The sequence below is a fragment of the Hyperolius riggenbachi genome, chromosome 1, assembly GCF_040937935.1.
Source record: "Hyperolius riggenbachi isolate aHypRig1 chromosome 1, aHypRig1.pri, whole genome shotgun sequence".
NCBI lineage: Eukaryota > Metazoa > Chordata > Amphibia > Anura > Hyperoliidae > Hyperolius > Hyperolius riggenbachi.
Window position 1 is genome coordinate 174,739,875 of NC_090646.1, and position 19,938 is coordinate 174,759,812.

At 44.1% G+C, this 19,938-nt stretch overlaps 1 protein-coding gene across 1 annotated transcript in view; it reads left to right on the top strand.

Annotated features, from left to right (window-relative positions):
- Positions 1 to 19,938, top strand: part of PPID (peptidylprolyl isomerase D) — a 28,027-nt gene extending 8,089 nt beyond the window's left edge. Inside the window, exons 5-10 of the mRNA XM_068278861.1 lie at positions 1,072 to 1,191; positions 3,218 to 3,324; positions 5,031 to 5,172; positions 10,612 to 10,698; positions 10,780 to 10,822; positions 19,406 to 19,938. Of these exons, the coding sequence (XP_068134962.1) occupies positions 1,072 to 1,191; positions 3,218 to 3,324; positions 5,031 to 5,172; positions 10,612 to 10,698; positions 10,780 to 10,822; positions 19,406 to 19,494 (588 nt within the window). The 3' untranslated portion in view covers positions 19,495 to 19,938. The remainder of the gene's footprint in view (positions 1 to 1,071; positions 1,192 to 3,217; positions 3,325 to 5,030; positions 5,173 to 10,611; positions 10,699 to 10,779; positions 10,823 to 19,405) is intronic.

A 19,938-nucleotide genomic window follows, 5' to 3' on the forward strand; every position in this document is an offset into this window, starting at 1 on the left:
AACATCATAATAACCTTCAAAAGGGAACCTAAACTGAGGACATGTATGTATTCTTTTAAAATAATACTGGTTGCCTGACTCTCCTGCTGATCCTATGTCTCTAATACTTTCAGCCTCAGCCCCATGAACAAGCATGCAGATCAGGTGCTCTGACTGAAGTCAGACTAGATTAGTTGCATGCTTGTTTCAGGTGTGTGATTCAGCCACTATTGCAGCAGAGAGATCAGGAGGACTGACCAGCAACTGGTATTGTTTAAAAGGAAACATCCATATCCCTCTCAGTTTAGGTTCCCTTTAAAGATAAACATTTTGTTAGAGCTGATACAAATCATGCAATAAATCTAGTGGTTTTTACTTCCTGATTTCATGGAAGCAGACTTATTAACATCCTGTGCTTTCAATTAAGCTTATCTGTCGTGGCAGTCAGGTGACACAGAGATCAAATTACAACTTGTGATTAGTCACAGATGAGAGGGATTTAAACAAAACTCTCTAAATATATACAGGGTGCATGTCTCTGTTTTCCTTCTGTCCTGTGCAAGAGTTCAGGTCCACTAATACGTTAACATCAATTGGGTCACCTCACATTGATCACCCTTTTTAATAATTTAGATCTTAGATTCTTACATTTGAAAAAATGACCCGTTTAATAAAGTTTTCTTCTAGGTGATTTATTTTTTATCTTCTCAAAAAAAAAAAAAATATTCAGCACTTAGCAATTAAACACTAAAAAGTGTTGCCATTGTGTGATGGCAGTGTTCTCCCCAGGCTCTTTTAGCCGGGTTCTCCACCCAGCTAGATTTGGTGACCACCCGGCTGTCATCGGCTCGCCTCCTCACCTCCTCCTATGCTGTAAGCAGAGTTGCCCTGCATTTTCATCTCGCCCACCCGGCTACTTTTTAATGCCACCCGGCCACTTTTTCATGCCACCCGGCTGGAAAAAAATTCTGGGGAGAACACTGGATGGTGTATTATGTGATCAGAATTTCAGCATTTTGGCTTTAGCTGTCCTGTTTTGATGTGAATAAAGCTTAGGCTTTGTGTTAATCTTGTTCACATTTTGTTCTGCAGCTGTGTTTTATAGCAGATTGTGGTGAAGCCAGGGATGGAGATGAATGGGTGGCTCCGGTGGATGGCTCTGGTGATGTTCACCCCGATTTCCCAGAGGACTCTGATGTTGAATTAAACGATGTAAGTGCTACACTACAATCAACCATTCATACACAGTGCTTGCATTTTTTTTATTTTTTTTTTACTTGCTAAGGTATTTATTTGCAGGAAGCTCTCTATGCTGGGGTTGTACTCTTGGCACATGATTTATACACTACATCTCCATCCTAACAATGTCAACTGTGGTGCTTTGTGTTCCACATGTATGACTATGACCAAACCTAAAGAGAGTCTGAAGTGAGAATAGTTTATTTTTAACTGCTAGTTTGCTTAAGAAGTATAAGAAGAGGTGAAACGCCGCCTCCCAAAGGCAAAACGAGGGGCTGTAGCTCTGCCTCTAATGAAGTTTATTGCTGCCTCTCCCCGGCCCTCTCAATCTTCCTTCACAGAGAGGGGTCGGGAGAGGCGGAGATCCGTGGGCAGATTGACTTCAGTGAGGCAGAGCTACAGCTCAAAGCTCTGCCTCCCCCGGGCAGCAAAATCCACGACTTTGAAAGTCGTGGATGTTTGCCCCGGGATTTGGGGGGTCTAAACCCCTCGATTTGCCGCGGGAATGCAGCATTTCACTACTTAAGCAAACTAGTAGAAAAAAATAACTTGTCGCTTCAGAGTCTTGCAGAATGAAATGATGGGACTAGAAATAAAATGTTTTCTGGTGAGTATAGCTGCACATAAGGAAGGTGCAGGCCAAATGTTAGCGGAGTACTAAATCTCAGAAACGGTGCAAAGTACTGTACTGCAATCTCAGAGAATTTGTATAGAGCATCATATCTCTCAGGCCTATATCACAGTGCTCAGTTGCGTAGCAGAATAATTCTGCATGTCAACTCACTGCCCATACAATGCTATGGGCCTGTTCACAGTACTGTGTTGTAACGGATCATGTTATTCTAACTTGCTGCATGCAGGCTTTGTGTTAAAGTCTGTGTCCAGTCTCCATTACAATTCACATTCCTTGTAACATAATGCATTATGCAACTTACCCCTGTGAACCTAGCCTGAAACGTTTTAAATATAGAACTGGAGTGGTATGGGAGAAAACGCATTCAGAGCTTCTACCTTATAGGAAACCTGAAGTGAGGGCCCTTTCACAAGGACTGTTGATAGGCAGTGAAATGCGCGTCAACCTCTCACAACTGCTTGCTGCTGCCTGGTAACTGCTCATTGCTGCTTGGTAACTGCTTAGTGAACACACAGTTCAACTGCCTGTGTGAAAGGGCCCTGAGAGTAATCCAGAGGCTGCCATTTCCATTCCCTTATAAACAATGTTGGTTGCCTGGCTGTCATGCTGAGCTTTAAGTTTTAGTTGTTTGTGTCACACACCTGCAACAAGCATGTAGTCAGTGTAGTCAGAGCAGAGTCATATCATCTGCTCTGCATGCTCCTTTTGGGCCAGTGACTGTAAGTATAAGAGGTAGAGCATCAGCACAGAAGTCAGGCAACCAGCATTGTAAGGGAATGACAATGGCAGCCTCTGGATACCTCTCATTTTAGGTTACCTTTACAACTCCTCACATTTTGTCATCCTTACAATTGCATAAAGGCCTGTACTCCTGCCAGATGGTTGTCGCCCGATGGGGATCGGGATCCGATTCCACAGGCAACATTGCTGGGCCAAGGCTGTACAGATGTATAGTTAGCATGCAGGCTTTACAACACATTCTGTTTCAATACAGGCGGGCCAACAGATTAGGGCAGATGTGACATCACATGGCGGAAAGAACGGAGCTATCTGCCGTCGCTCAGTTGAATACTTCCACCTGACGATCACTTGCTGGTCTGGGGCTGCTGTACACGCACCCGATTATCAGCAGAGTCAGTTGTAATGAGCCGCCTCAGATGACTTTAATCTAGCTGTGTACAGACCATAACTCATTTTAATGTTTCAATCAAAATAGCTTTGTCTGACAGATCATGTTGTGTGTGTTTTTTTTTATTTTTTGTTTTGTTTTTGTGTGTGTGTGTAATTTAAAAATGTGTAAAATAAGAACCCCCTGTAACTTAAATCCTTCATGAGTGACTGACTCTCACCATATCTACTTGAAAGGTTGAAAAAATTGTCAGTATTGCTGAAGATGTCAAGAACATTGGGAATAATTTATTCAAGTCTCAGAACTGGGAGATGGCAATAAAGAAGTACAACAAGGCTCTCAGGTATGATGAAACAGAAGAATGAAATAAAACAAAATTGCTTTTTATAGCAAAGGCTGTAGCGCTATGCAGGCCACTTATGTGTATAGACCTCTCTTACTGTGTTTCTTCACTCTAAGGGCTCAGCCACGCTATAAGCGCTTGTGATTGATTACCACTATTTAAAAATCACTTCCATTCACTTTCATTAAAATCACGGAAAAAATTGCAGCGATTGCCGCACATGCATAAAAACATACACAACCGCGGCAATTTCTGCATAATTTTTACTGCAATTTTAATGAAAGTGAATGGGAGCGATTTTTAAAAAGTGCTCAAAGTGCTAATGAATCACAAGCACTCAGAAAAGTGCTTATAGTGTGGCTGAGCCCTTAGAGTCCCTTCAGTGTTGGTGCAATCCACCTGTAAAGGCACTCTAAGTGCCAAAACAAGAAAGAAAGGGATCCTCTCAGTGATGTCTCTCGCAGAGAACGTTTTAATGGAAGTGTAGACAGAACAAATTAAAAAGTGCCTATACAGGTGGATTGCACCAACATTGAAGAGACTGTGTGATAAAATATAGTCTGAGAAGTGTGTGTGTGTATGTATGTATATGTATGTATATGTATGTATATGTATATGTCTATTTTCTTTCTGAGACGTCTATATACATATGTGACGTGCATGGCGCTAAATTGCTTTTTAATCCAGTCATTCCTGTATCTCCTGGGAGGAAGGCATTTCTGTAATATTTTCATTGATTAAAGCTGTGTATAAACATTAAACCGCTCAGTCATAGATTATGATTTGCTGACACTCATGTCTGCATAAATATCCCTTGCCTTCTTTCCCGGTCAAATCTGGGTGGTAGTCATGGTAGTCTTCACCAGATAGCTTTATTTTTGCTTGCAGCATAGAATGTTCTGCTTGCTCTCCCTTTAAGGCCTTTTTTTTCTCCTATGGGCGGCTGAACTGCTTTTTTGTGGGCAGTTCAGCATCCTGGCTACAAGCGCCATTCGTCTGCAATTGCAGGCTGCCGAATGTCAGCGTTTGGCAATATAATACATGCGGTGGCATAACCCAGCGGTAAAAAACTGCCTTATGTCACGTCTAAGGAGAGCAACCGATGCAACTCCATAGGGAGGTCTGTCCACCGTCCTGAGCGACAGCAAGCGCCCAGCCGATGAACAGGAGCAACTTACAGGTGGTGAATTCACCTCCTTCAGCTGCTCATAGAAAAGAGGCTTTAAAGGGTCACTTAGGTAAAAAATGTTTAAGTTACCTAGGCTTCTACCTAGCCCCCTATTGTTCTGGTCCCTCACCATTTTTCTCTGCTGCTCCTTTCAGCAGCTGGGACCCTTCCGAGATCTGGCCGACTCAGCCGGTCGTCATTTCCCAGCCGTGCACCCCCTAGATCATGCTCCCACATCATGACATCAAGATTTAGCTTCACAGTATGGGAAACAGACATGGCCCCTGACAGGAACAAAATTCTCTTCATTAACCATATAAAATTCACTGAAATCAAAACATGGACAGTACAATACATGTGTTATGTAAGTAGATTTATTTCTATACGTGCTTTGTTTTTTTTCTGGCATAATATGGCTGACCCTCGTTCTCTAAGGTACTGAGATTTTTGTGCCTGTTAACACCATACATGTAAATCTGACCGCTGCTTTTCATTTTCGAAATCTGTTACATTAATGTCCTATTTTTACCATTTTCAGGTACGTAGAGAGCTGTAAAGATGTCACTGGAGACGACAACATTTCAAAGTTAAATCCTATTGCAGTAAGCTGTAACTTGAATATTGCTGCGTGTAAGCTTAAAGTGTCTGACTTCAGAGGCGCAATTGAGAGCTGCAATGAGGTATGTTTAGTTTTTGTTATAAAGTTGTTACACAAAACCATCATGTTTGCTTGAGCCTTGCTATAAGAAGTTTTGTTAGTGGACACTTGTATCATCTGAATGAACAGCTTCACTTAAAGGGACACTGAACATAATACAAGTAATCCTTAAAGCGGTCTAACACCCAGCATTACAACTTTGATTTAAAAGATTGCTTACAGCTTAGAAACTATTATGCCAGATTTTTTTTTTTTTTTGTTTAAGCAGAAATTCACTGAATGGATTAAACATGACATTTTAGTTTTGCATTTAGCTAGAAATCCGCATCTGTGCTAAAGTTTAGATACAAATGTATCTTTGTTTGGAATGCAAATAGACCTCTGAAAAGCCTGTCTGGGAAGCCCTTGGTGCTCTCTCAGAGAGGTGTTTGTTTATTTACATTGTAAATAGATACATTTGTATCTAAACCTCAGCACTGAGGAGGATTTCTAGCTAAATGCAACACTAAAATGTCATGTTTAATCCATTAAGTGAATTTCTGCTAAAAATCTGGCGTAATAGTTTCTAAGCTGTAAGCAATCTTTTAAAGCACAGTTGAAATGCTGGGTGTTAGACCACTTTAATTCCTGTAGTCTTCCATAGAAGTGAGACCCAGAAAGCCCCTTTCTGTGTGTGTTTTTTTTTTTTTTTTTGTTCACCTCCAAATATCTGTCCCATCCCTATAAGCTGATCTGTTTATTAACTGCAGAGGCTTCACATTTGACATATAACCCTCCTCTCTGCACTCAATAGCATAAGGGGCCAAAATCTAAAACCTTAATTTAGGTTGCAGGATAAACAGCTAATTAAGATTTAACATTTATTGAACAGTCTCAAACTAAGTAGTGTAACTATAATGACCATTGGGGGCCTGCTTCTCTCACTTCTGCAGAGTAGCACATCAGAGCAGTTTAATGCATACCTGCTCCAGTGCTGCTTTGGGTCTCTTCTGATCTTCCTGACACTCGCATGCCTCTGGCTCCAAATGCATGTCATGTGATCGAGAGGTGGAGGTATGAAAGCATAGAGACCTGACGCATTGCTGGAGCAGGTAAATAATACACTACTGTGCAACTCTTTAATGGGATGGGGGAAAGAAGCTGTATGTTTTATCAGCCACATGAGGAGGTTTGGATCCTAGGTGGGGGCCCCATGCACAATTCGCTGTGGATTGTTGCTGCACCTCGGCTCCAACTGAACAAGTTTCAACCAGTGTGCTCCCCTGGATGGGAAGGCCGTGTGCTGTCATTTTTACTTGCTTACACTGATGCACATTGAAGCTCTCAAGGGCAACACAAGAGCTCGTTTCCACTGTTGTGGTGCGGAATCGCCTGGATTCCACCGAGGACGAAATCGCATGCGGATGCGTTTCTGCATGCGGTTTTCCCCGCGATTTCGCATGCGATTTCCCATGGCTAAGAAGCAAGCGAATTTAACCATGTCACTGCCTGTGTAAATTTCCATAACATTACATGCGAAATCGCGGGGAAAACCGCATGACAAAGCCGCATGCGATTTCCCTAATTAAAAGCATTATTCCAGCTGCACGCGAAATTTGACGGCTCTGCCGTGCAGATTTCCCCCGCACACCAAAGCGCACCCGCACGACGCACAAGTGGAAACAATCCCATCCACTTGTATTGCCTATGCGAATCCGCATGCGGTGCCCGCATGCAGATTCGCTGTAGTGGAAACGAGCCCTAAAATGGCTAGGAGAGCTGCATTCGGCCCACAGGCCTTGAGTTTGGCACCTGTACCCTACACCAGGGGTCCCCAACCTTTTCCGGCTCGGGGACCGCTTTCTGACCAAATTTTTCTCTGGAGACCAGGGGGGGGGGGGGGGGGTTGGGTCATCGGCGATGCGCGACCTAGTGGACAGTGTCATATGCAGTGGGTTGGGGGGGGGGGGGGGGGGTTGTTGCCCCAGTATAGCTAGTATAGTGCTCCAGTATAGCCAGTATAGTGCTCCGGTATAGCCAGTATAGTGCTCCAGTATAGCCAGTATAGTGCCCCAGTATATCTAGTATAGTGCCCCAGTATAGCTAGTATAGATGCCTCAGTATAGCTAGTATAAATGCCCCAGTATAGCTAGTATAGTGCCCAGTACAGCCAGTATAGCTAGTATAGTGCCCAGTACAGCCAGTATAGTACCCCAGTATAGCTAGTATAGTGCCCAGTACAGCGAGTATGGTGCCCAGTATAGTGCCCCAGTACAACCAGTATAGTTCCCCAGTATAGCTAGTACAGTGCCCAGTACAGCCAGTATAGTGCCCCAGTATAGCTAGTATAGATGCCTCAGTATAGCTAGTATAAATGCCCCAGTATAGCTAGTATAGTGCCCAGTACAGCCAGTATAGCTAGTATAGTGCCCAGTACAGCCAGTATAGTACCCCAGTATAGCTAGTATAGTGCCCAGTACAGCGAGTATGGTGCCCAGTATAGTGCCCTAGTACAGCCAGTATAGTGCCCCAGTATAGCCAGTATAGTGCCCAGTGCAGCCAGTATAGTGCCCCAGTATAGCTAGTATTTTACCCCAGTATGGCTAGTATAGTTCCCCAGTATGGCGCCCCAGTATAGCTAGGTGAGTGCCCAGTGTAGCGCCCTAGTATGGGTGGGTGTGTAGGTAGTGCCCCTCCCCCCGTGGCCACCGCTCCTGTTACCTTATGAGCGGCGGCCGCTTCCTTCCTTATAGTCCCCCAGGCGCCGCTCTCCTCTTATCGGCAGCATCTTACAGCAGCGCGTATTGCGACTGCTGTAAGGAGGGAAGGAAGCGCGTCAGCGGTTCCCATGGTAACGGCGATGCATATCGCCGCTACAGGAAGCCGCCGACGCGCTTCCTTCCCTCCTTACAGCAGTCGCAATACGCGCTGCTGTAAGATGCTGCCGATAAGAGGAGAGCGGCGCCTGGGGGACTATAAGGAAGGAAGCGGCCGCCGCTCATAAGGTAACAGGAGCGGTGGCCGCGGGGGGAGGGGCGAGAGGCCAGACATGCCGGCAGTGGGTCGCGGCCCGGTGGTTGGGGACCCCTGCCCTACACCATTCAATTTTAATCTAAATTGATCAGAAAAATCCTCAACACCCAATCATTTTTCCGAAAGAAAAAAAACCCCAGATTTCACTAATTTACTCCAGAACCCCCCACAAACTATTTGAATGGAACTGAACGATACAATTATCCAATTTTACATTGTGTGTAGCCATTGAACCAAAAAAAAATGTTTTTTTTTTTCTCTGATAAAATTATAATCAGATATATTGTAAAAAGAAATATAATTTTTTTTTTTTTCTTCCAAGTACTGTAATATTTTTTGGAAAAAATCAAACCAAAAAAATGGAATCCTGTAAAGCAACCTTAGGTGTAGTAGTTTGATGTTTGTGTTCAGTATTACTTCAGTCCACGAAGATTGTGAGTAGGCACACCAATTTCATCACGGTTGGGTGCTTGATATGGTGGCATAGGCTATGCCACACACAAGTGAACAGTCCAATATATCAGCACACCATATATTCAAAAGATCACGCTCTTTATTGAGCCATTATATCCACAAGGACAGCCGACAATTGTTTCGGGGGCCGCGCTGGGTCCCCCTTTTTCAAGGCAACCACACACAATTGTCGCCTGTCCTTGTAATGGCTCAATAAAGAGCGTGATCATTTGAATATACAGTGTGCTGGTTTATTGGACTGTTACAGTATTACTTTAGGACATGCTTCCAATAAATGTAACTTTATCTGCCCCTTGAATTACCTCAGTATATTTCCAGTGTTACTGTATCTGATTACTGCTGCCTCCTTTTTGCCCATGTGGGAGTTTCCATCTGGCTACATAGTTATTTGGGTTGAAAAAAGACATACGTCCATCGAGTTAAACCAGAGATGTTGGAGATGTCAGCACTATTAACACACTAAGTAGAATTCACAGCATGCTGTTTTTCTGTTGTGCAGTTACTTAAAGCGGAACTATAGATGGAAAATAAACACATTGTTTCACTTACCTGGGGCATCCCCAAGCCCCAAGCAGCCGTCCTGTCCCGCGCTGCTTCTCGACGAGCCTCCGTTCTCCCGCTGCCAGCTACTTTCGGTTTTGCTGCCGGGCCACTGCGCCTGCGCGGCTCTGGCCATGCTTATCCTTCCTTCGCGTTCCCCACTATTGCAGAGGGGAACGCAAAGAAAGTATACGCTTGGCAGGGCTGCACTGGCCTCGACTTACAAGTCGAGGGACGGAGCAGCGGCGGGAGAATGGAGGCTTGGGCAGGACCGGCGCGGGAAAGGACAGCTCCTGGGGGCTTGGAGAAACCCCAGGTAAGTGAAACAATGTGTTTATTTTCTATCTACAGTTCTGCTTTAAAACTGATTTCTTTCACTTCGAGCTGGGCCCATTACATTAATAAGACACAACTAAAATATCAAATGTCAAGCATACATAAAACGGAGCTCAAGCCTTTTTCCTGACGCTCTAAGCAGAACTGAGATTCTCAGCAAGACACCAAGCATGTAATCGCAAACGTGAAGTTAAATGGCAGGAAAAACAAGCTTGCATTCAAAACCTTTTGTAGGCCAAAACAGTAATTTGTCTTTGATTTGGCTGGCAATGACAAGCATTTGGTGAGGCTGCATGTTTGCCCCCTTATTTTTGCTTCTCCTTATCTTTTTCAGACGCCTCTCATTTTCCTATCCTCTCAATAGAGCATGCTGCTTAGCTGAGATGAATGCAGTGCCTGGCACTCTTGCACAGAGTTTGTATATTCTCCCCGTGTCTGTGTGGGTATCCTTTGGACTCTCCGGTTTCCTCCCACATCCCTAAAACGTACAGATAATTTAACTGGCTTCTCCCTAAATTTGCCCTATACTACGATACATACACTACACGATACATACATAGACATACGACTATGGTAGGGATAAGATTGTGAGCTCCTGTGAGGGAGGGACAGTTATTAAAAGACTATATACTCTGTACAACGCTGCAGGAGATGTTAGTGCACCATAAATACCAAATAAACTTTCATGGAATTTCAGCAGCTTACTGACTGGAACAATCATTTTGGTCGGTAAAGCAGCATGTCTGCATAAGGCACTAGACTTCAGTGTAACCACAAATTAGAAAACGGAAGCTTGTTTGTCACATTCACTTGAAACCTCTCTGAGCAAAGCTTTATTCTGCCAGGTACTGCAGCAGAGGTGATGATTAGGAATTTAGGAGCTGAGCTTCTAGCGTTGTGCGGCACTCGAACAAAAGGCAATGTAACGTGTTTAAGTTTGGTACCAACTGTGTAGTTATGAAGTGCTGTGGCAAAATGGCTCTCAACTCTCCATTCTCACTCTACTGCATGAGCACAATAGCTTTATTTTTCGCTGCAGAGAAGTACTAGATAATTATTATTACAGAAAGAAAGCTAACGTTTATCTGCTTTCCAACAGGCTCTTGAAATTGATCCATCTAACACAAAAGCACTTTACAGACGAGCACAAGGCTGGCAGGGATTGAAAGATTATGAACAAGCACTGGTAAGCTCTTACATTGAGTCTGTAACGTGTGATTTTGGTAGAACTCGTGTAAAATGTAATACACTTTCTGCTTTGCTATAGGTGGATCTTAAACAGGCTCATGAGGTGACACCTGAAGATAAAGGTAGGTCTTAAGCATGAAAAAAAATCATTTTTTTCCCCTTGGGACCAAAATAGCTGTTATATGATCACTAGTAAAGCTCAGCTCATCATAAGCTAGGCATACACCATACAATGTATGCTCAATTTGGAAAATATATTGGAGATAGAAATAGATTAGATTTAGTGGTACTGTGTTTAACCACTTAATATTTATAAAATGTGAGTTGGTGGGCCCTGGCCATCATCGCCGGGAGCATCCTGCGCAAGTGCAGTACAAGGTTTACTTGTATTGCGCCTCCCGGTGACGGCAGCGAAGATGTGTGGCTAGGGCTGCGCAGTCGCCACCTTCCTGTAAATCAGAGGCGGGGGACTGGAGGATCGTTTGATAATATCGCGGGCACAGGACAGCTGCAGGGGGACTGCAAAATGCATTCATAGTTTGATATCTGCAGATCCTCATACACACCTTGTTTAATGGACATTCATCTGCAGATCAGATCCACCAGGATGAGTCTACAGGTCTGCAGATGATTCTCTGATCTGTAGATGAATGCCCGTTAAACAAGGTGTGCTGTAATATGTACGAACAGAGGCACCAAGCAGAGTAAAACCATGTTCTAAAAATGATAAAAAGAGGGAAGTCTAGGTGGACTTGCCTCCCTCTGGTAGTGGACATATACTCAAATGCTGAGTAAAAAATATACAATTTATTCACAGCTCCATAAAATCGCAACGTGTTTCGCGGTCAACAGTCTCACTTCATCAGGCAGTACAGGAGCATATAAAACTGTAACAGACACAAGCATGCAAATCAATATACCACAGATCTGGACCATCAGCTCAAAAATCTAAAAATGTGAATACAAATTTATGCGAAGCAACTCGGTATTTTTAAGATAAAAAAACCTTGTGTTGTGGAAACTGCATGCATCTACAAGCATGCATATTAATAAGCCACAGATATGGACCATTAGCTCAAAAATATAGAAATGCGAATACAAGTTTATGTGAAGCAACTAGAAAGTATCACGTGAATCATATTGCCTTTTAGAGTAATTGGACTGTGCAAAAAACTAGACAATAGGATAAAAGTGCAATGCTTAAAAGATTGTCCATAGGCAAATATGGAAAATTGTATACTCACCTACCGGTAATTTTCCTTTCTTTCCAAGGTCCATGTCAGCATACTACGGGGTTAGTCCCGCCCTGTGACCCCTCCAGGACTCGTTAGTATAAATTTTGAGCCCCTCCTCCTAACAGATGCTTTATTTTACTAGTCCTGCTATAGACCCAAGTTAAGGGTGGGCCCTCCGTATACTGACATGGACCTTGGAAAGAAAGGAAAATTACCGGTAGGTGAGTATACAATTTTCCATATTCTTTCCATGTCAATGTCAGCATACTACGGGGACCTAACTATATTAAGAGAAATGATGGGAGGGACAAATAGGTTAATGCATGAAACAAACGTTTATTTGCCATACAGCCTAAACAAGAGATATCCTACTTCAGGAAACACACAGAAAACAGACTTCAACCGAACAAATAAGAAGTTCGTTATGAGGTAGGCCTCTTTGCTGCTGACAAGATCTCTCTTCCAAACTGTACTGTGGACAAGGCTCCAGGGTCCACCTTATAATGTGTAACAAAGGTGTTCAATGATGCCCAATTAGCGGCACGACATATCGTCTCCGGGGATACTTTTACCAATGCCGCCCATGATGTTGCAATTGATCTTGTAGAATGTGCCGATATCTCCTCCGGTGGCAATGTGCCCATAATTCTGTGAGCCGCTCTTATAGTTCTCAGCAGCCAGGCCGCTATGGTTCTGGATGTAGCCGCCTCTCTTTTTCTATAACCCACAGGAATTACAAATAACCTTGTTGTTTTGCGGAAGCCCCATGTTAGTTCTATGTACCTCTCTAGTATCTGAGGTATGTTAAGGCTATCCGGCTCCTCTGCTGTGTCATCATGAAAGGCAGGCAAGTTCCACTCCTGGTTAAAATGATATGAACTTGCGACTTTTGGTATAAACTGATCTACCGGCCTTAGCGACACTCTGTCCGGAAAGAATTGAATGTAGGGCGCCTCACAGCTGAGGCCCTGTAATTCTGAAATTCTTCTTGCAGATGTGATGGCTGTCAAGACTGCTTTTAAAGTGAGGTTAATTAGCGTACATTCCCCTCTGGGTTCAAAGGGATGTTTCTGTAATGCTTTCAACACTAGTGGAAGGTCCCACTGGGGGTACCAGTTTCTCTTTGGTGGTTTGATCTTGGTAACCGCCTGGACAAACTGTACTACTAGTGGCTCAGTTGCCCATTTCCTATGCGTGAGTGCAGAGATGGCAGAGATCTGAGTTTTTATAGTACTAAGGCTGAGGCCCAACTCCACCCCCTTCTGCAAGAAGGCGAGAATAGTTGTTACGGTAATCGACTCTAGCTGTAAGTTCCCCTCTGCCAGGAAATTCAGGAATCTATTCCAGGTTCTGTGGTATGTGACGTTAGTCGTTACCTTCCTTGCCTTGAGTAAGGTTTGGATGACCTGTTCTGAACAACCTAAATTCCTCAATCTTACCCTTTCAGTCTCCACGCCGCTAAACTGAGCAGTTCTGGATGTGGATGTAAAACCCTGTTCTGGGACAGCAGGTCCGGTGTTATCGGTAGTACTATGGGAGGAGCTGTTGCCAATTTCTGCAAAAGGGGGAACCACGGCCTGCGTGGCCAGAACGGGATGATTGCCAACACCAGTGCACCCTCCACCTGGATCTTCTTCAGTACCCTGTAAATCATTGGTACAGGAGGAAAGATATATGCTAGGCTGAAATTCCATGGCATGGACAGTGCATCCCATCCCTCCGCCTGCTGGTACCTGAACCTCGAGAAAAATTTCTTGCATTTGGAGTTGATGGGTGTCGCCATGAGGTCTATCTGCGGCTGACCCCATGTCCTGCAGATTGTGTTGTAGACCTCTTTCTTTAGGCTCCATTCGTTGTGATCCAGCCAGTGCCGGCTTAGGGAATCCGCTATGTGGTTCCTTACACCTGGAATATAAATTGCACGAAGGTACTGTAGATTGCTCTGTGCCCAGGTCATTATTGGTTCTACTTCTCTCAGTAAGGTCTTGCTGCGTGTGCCACCTTGTCCCTGAAGATACGCCACCGCTGTCGTGTTGTCCACCTTTAGCAAGACGCCTCTGTTCCTGATATGGGGAGCAAAGTGTATTAATGCTTCGTATACTGCTCTGACCTCCAGTATGTTTGCTGGGGTATCCTGCGGCTCGATTAACCATCTCCCCTGGGCATAGCTGGACTCCAGAAGGGCCCCCCAGCCCCACCGGCTTGCGTCCGTCGTTATAACGATCGGCTTCGTCGTTACCAATTCGTGATGATTGAGAAGGTTCTCCTTGTCCTTCCACCAGCGGAGCTCCTCTCTCATTCTGGGAAGGATGTTGATCTGTTGTTGGAGATCTATGCCTCTCCATTGATCTAAGAATCCCTTCTGAACGCTGCGCATATTCCATCTTGCCCATTTCGTCATGGGTATGGTGGCTGCGAAAGTCCCCAAAATCGCCATGCATTGCCTTGCTGTTATGGTTATGGCGGTCTCTAGTTTTGACACTTTCTCTATTATTGATTCCACTTTGTCTGCAGGCAGACTGACCGCATTCTGTTTCGAATCTATACTTGCTCCCAGGAATACTATTCTTGTCGTCGGGGTGAGCTTGCTTTTTTCCCAGTTGACAAGCCAACCGAAACTTTGCAACGTCTCTAGGAGTATCTGTCTGTGTTGAAGCAGTACCTGCTCGGACGGTGCCACCAGCAAAATGTCGTCCAAGTAATGGTGAGCGTGCAATCCTCGGCGTCTGAGCAACGCAATAATTGTGATCAGGATCTTGGTGAAAGTCCTTGGGGCGGTGCAGATGCCGAAGGGTAGCACTCTGAATTGGTAATGCGACTCGCCCACTGAAAACCTGAGGTATTTTTGAAATGAATTGCGGATTGGTATATGTAGGTATGCATCCGATAAGTCTACAGCAATCATCCAGTCGTTTAGCTGTATAGAGGGAAGTATTGTCTGCAAGGATTCCATTTTGAACTTTTCCTGTTGTATGTGTTCGTTTAGGAAGCGTAGGTCCAGCACTGGACGTAATTCTCCCGACTTCTTGGTTACGAAGAATAGGGGGGAATATAATCCTAGGGATCTTTCCTCCGGGTCTACCAGTATGATCGCTCTCTTTTCCAGTAACTCCTGTACGTATTGGTGCAACAAACTGCGCCTCTCCTTTGATGCTGGTATGTTTGTTGGTTTGAAGTGTGGTAAGGGGGGTTCCTTTTTGAAGGTCCAAGAGTGACCCCATCTTATAGTGTTTACGACCCATGGGTCCCTTACTTCCTTCGCCCACAGGTGAGAAAAGTTCTGAAGCCTGCCCCCTACTGGCTTCGTGTGGGCGAGCACACCATCAGAAGGATTTGGTGGGCTGAGTACCGGAACTGGTCCCCCTTTGCTTGTTAAACTTGGAGAGACTCGATTGAGTGCTTTGCCAATTTCTACGAAAGGACTGCGTCCCCCGGGATGTTCTGTAGTCTCTTTGTCTATTTTGAAACTGTCTTCTATCATTCGGCCTCACCCTTCTCTGGCGCCTCTCCTGAGGCAGAAGCCCGGATCTTCCGCCAGTCACCCTTGAGATTGCCGAATCCATCTTGGGGCCGAATAGGTTTTTCCCGTCATATGGAATTTTGCACCATGCTGTCTTTGAGTTTGTATCCGCTGCCCATGGGCGTAGCCACATTGCTCTCTTCGCTGTAACTGTATGTAATATTCCACGAGCCACACACCTGATTATGTCTATGGCTGCCTCACTGATGTAGTCAGACGCTAATTTGAAGTCTTCCAGTGCCAAAACCAGTGTCTTGCGATCCACGTTTGCTTGGATCGCCCCTTCCAGGTTCTCAGTCCATGTTCTGAGTGCACGAGACACAGCGGTGAGTGCAATCGCTGGTTTACATGCTGAACCCATTGTGCCATATGCACGTTTTAGATCTGTATCTACCTTCCTCTCTAGTGGCTCCTTGAAAGAAACAACGTCCTCCAAAGGTAGGGTTACATGCTTTGCAAGTCTAATGACTGAGGCATCGACCACCGGTGGATTATCTAGCTGTTTGATCAAGTTGCTCTCCATCGGATATAACTTTGAGAATCGATTATTTATTGATACTTTTCTTTCGGGTTTTGACCATTCATCCTGAATGAGTTCCTCTATCTCTTCCATAACAGGAAAGGCTAAAGGTTTTCTTTTGAGATGTGGGAAGAAACGCCGTTTCTTAGAAGAAGGCTCCTCCTCTTCTTCCCAGTCTAAAGCCTGTCTCACAGCTTTAACAAATGGGGTGACTAGAGAAAAGTCAAACCCCACTGCCAGACCGTCTTCCTCCTCATGAAGGTCAGAGTCATCCTGATCAGTATATCGGGTATCAGTAGCTGTCTTACTAGCGTGTTCCGCCAGTGACTGCTGCACAATGTCCTTAACCAGAGTCTTTAAATCCTCCGTGGGTTCTTCCTCCACAGGTATAGAGTAGAAGCAGTCTGAACAGACCAACTTCCCCGGCATACACCTTTTTCCACACGCCCAACATTTCTTAGTCTGCTTGGGACTCTTGTCCTGCTTCTGAGACCCCTTATCAGAGCGAGCTTTACTCGATATCAGAGATGATCCACGCTTAGAAGTGGACGGATTCTCTTCATGCTGGGAGTCACTGTATAGAGATAAACAGAAATATTTATTTCTGTAAGTCTAATTACAACCTCATAGAAAACAACAATATTACCCTCTAGGAGAAAGACCAAAAAACAAACAAAAAAACCCGTGCCCTACCTATAATCCTGCGGCTGGTCTGTTGCGTGGGCAGCAGGATCCGATTCCATGTTAAGGATTTTATCCTTAGCTATGACAGATAAGAAAAAAACATATGGCCATAAAAAATATGCAGGACTACACTAGCATTTTGCAATAAAAACAGTACTACTTCGTCCCTCTGTCCACACACCTGCAGGCTATAAGGAAAGACTTGACTGATGGCGACAGACCGAGATACAACACCCAGCTGATAACAAGATACAATAGAGCAAGCATTAGTGTCAGCGCGGCGGCTGAGTGCTACGACTTTCAGATATATGAAGCAAAAAGTATCTGCGGTGTCCACTAGGACTCTCGCCACTCTCTCCGTTTGGCTGGAAGCTGGCGTTCTCTCCTCCTGCGCACCGGTGTCTGCCGCCCGGCTACTAGGCTGCATGCACCTTTTGACTGCAGAAATCCGCCTCCCGGAAGTGTGCCGATGACGTCACTTCCTCCCGGAAGAGTATGCGTTCCAGAGATCCATAGAGCGTCGCACTGCTGCCCACTCCTTGCCAGCGCTGATTTACAGCGAATATCGGCGGTTCCTTTTCCCCCAGAAAGACCAGCAGAAAGAGGGGGTCCCGGCCTCCTACACCTATTTAAGGTGAAACGAAGGGGGCTTCGCACAGAGAGGTGCTGTGCGGCTAGCTACCAAGACAGCAGCAGGTAGGGCGAAAACAAAAAAGCAAAAACGCTGCCAAGAAAACAGGTAAGCCTTTAAAAAAAAAAAAAATAAGCATTTCCAAGCTCCTACTAACACTGTGGTCCTGGAGGACGACGAGAAAAAAAAAGCATCTGTTAGGAGGAGGGGCTCAAAATTTATACTAACGAGTCCTGGAGGGGTCACAGGGCGGGACTAACCCCGTAGTATGCTGACATTGACATGGAAACAAAGTGCAGTGCTTACCACATTCAATAGAAGGGGTTTAACCACTTAAGCCCAACTGGACGAGATTTCTCGTCCAGTTGGGCTGCACGCACTCCCGCGGGTCGCGCGCGCGCCCGCGGGCCCCCCCGTGCGCGCCCTCGCTACTGGCCGCTAGCCCACCGATCAGTGAAAGGGATTATAAATCCCTTTCGCTGATCGGACCCCCCCGGAGAAAAGCCGACAGCGTCTCTTCAGACGCTGCGGCTTTTCTGAGCTCTGGTCTCCTTTCTTCTGCCTGGGAGCGAGATCGATCGCTCCCAGGACTTTTTGATTCTGGCCATCTTGTGGCCAAATAGCAAATTACACCCAAAAAAAAAAAAGTTTTAAGAATAAACCTATAAATATATTAAAAAAAACCCTGTTTACCTCCCACACCAAAAAATACCCACATACAAGTCTAAATTAAAAAAAAAATAAAAAATTACAATAATAAAAAAAAAACAAATAGTTACCTAAGGGTCTGAACTTTTTAAATATTCATGTCAAAGGAGTATATCAATATGATTTAATAAATTATGGGCTTCTAAACAGTGATGGACGCAAAACGGAAAAAATGCACCTTTATTTCCAAATAAAATATTGTCGCCGTACATTGTGATAGGGACATAATTTTAACGGTGAAATACCCGGGGCATATGGGCAAATACAATACGTGAGTTTTAATTATGGAGGCATGTATTATTTTAAAACTATAATGGCTGAAAACTGAGAAATAATGAATTTTTTCCATTTTTTTCTTATTCTTCCTGTTAAAATGCATTTACAGTAAAGTGGCTCTTAGCAAAATATACCACCCACAGAAAGCCTAATTGGTGGCGGAAAAAACAAGATATAGATCAATTAATTGTGATGAGTAGTGATAAAGTTATTGGCAAATGAATGGGGGGTGAAAGTTTCTTTGGTGGAAACCTAATGTACATGTATGGAGAGTGCAGTGAAAAAGGTCGCATCATAGGTGGCGGCCATATTTATGGTTGGAAACAATGTAAGGTGTGGAGAGAAAAGTCACATCATTGGCGGCGGCCATGTTTTAGGTTGGAAACACTGCAGTGATGAGGTCGCATTACCCTTGGCGGCCATCTTTAGGGTTTTAAAGTGTCACACTCAAAATGAAAGGTTTATGAAATAGAGGTCAAGTACAGTAGAAGAGAAAAGGTAAAAATTGGATCATAATAAAATAAAAATATACAAGGTGTGTATGAGATCTGCAGATAGACTAGGAATGCATGTTGCAGGAACTGATCTTTTTGTACAGTATCTTGCAAAGATATTTTTTTTTTTTTTTTTTTTTTATCTGATGGAGAGTTCAGCTCAATAGACTAGGCAGTCTGTGTGAGGGCTGTTGCACGCTTTAGATTTTTGTTATCCAGAACGATCCTTTATGATCCTTTTTGGTGACTATCTAGTCTGTATAGAGATCCCTGTAAAATCTGCCTACAATCATTGCTGATTTATTGATTATACAATCATTGCTGAAACCTTGCCTGACCACGGTTTTGCACTGCAACTCAGTGCTGTCTCCACTAGGACTTCAGTTTCCATGTACATCTCCTATACTCAAGTCATTCACGGATTTCTTTTTAGAACTTTTTTTTTTTTCTCCTGGTTTCTTACACCATGAATTTGATCTCATGTTTAGGTTGTTAGATGCTTTCTCTTTGCAGTTTGTCCTTACAATGTAATTTGGTCTGTGAAGTATTGGGTAATCATGCTTCAGATTATTGCTCTCATCGTTGTCACAATGCTACAGTATGTTCTGTCCATTCACCCGATCTCTCTTTCTTGCAGCTATCAGCAGTGAAATCCTTCGAGTCAAGCAAAGGATCAAAGAACAGAAGGAGAAAGAAAAAGCTGTATATGCAAAAATGTTTGCATAAATGTTTACATTAAACTAGGCAGGCAGTGTTCTGGATTTGGGTGCATTCAAGCTGTGTAAAGCTCCCAGGTGATACTAAACCAAAAAAGAGCTTCGGGTTCCGATCACAGGAGTGGTGTCTGACCTAAAGTGTTAATGAGTTTACAGTAATTCAGGCCTGTCCCTTGTCTCATTCACTTTTTTTTTATTATTCGTGACACTGCATGAACTATGCAAAACAGAAAGTGGGATGTGCAGTGTACTTTAAGTTGTGGTTTGGCTTTTGTTAGTAATGCTTAGTAGTCTTATTTTGTGTGACTATGAAGGAGCAGGGCGTAATGTTTCCCGTGTACCTCTAGAAGGCAACAACAGTCCCGTATTAATAGCATAACAAAATCATGCTCCTAATAATGAGCAACGGTTAAACTTGTTACTGTCTTTTCTAATAAAGACTGATACTGATAAA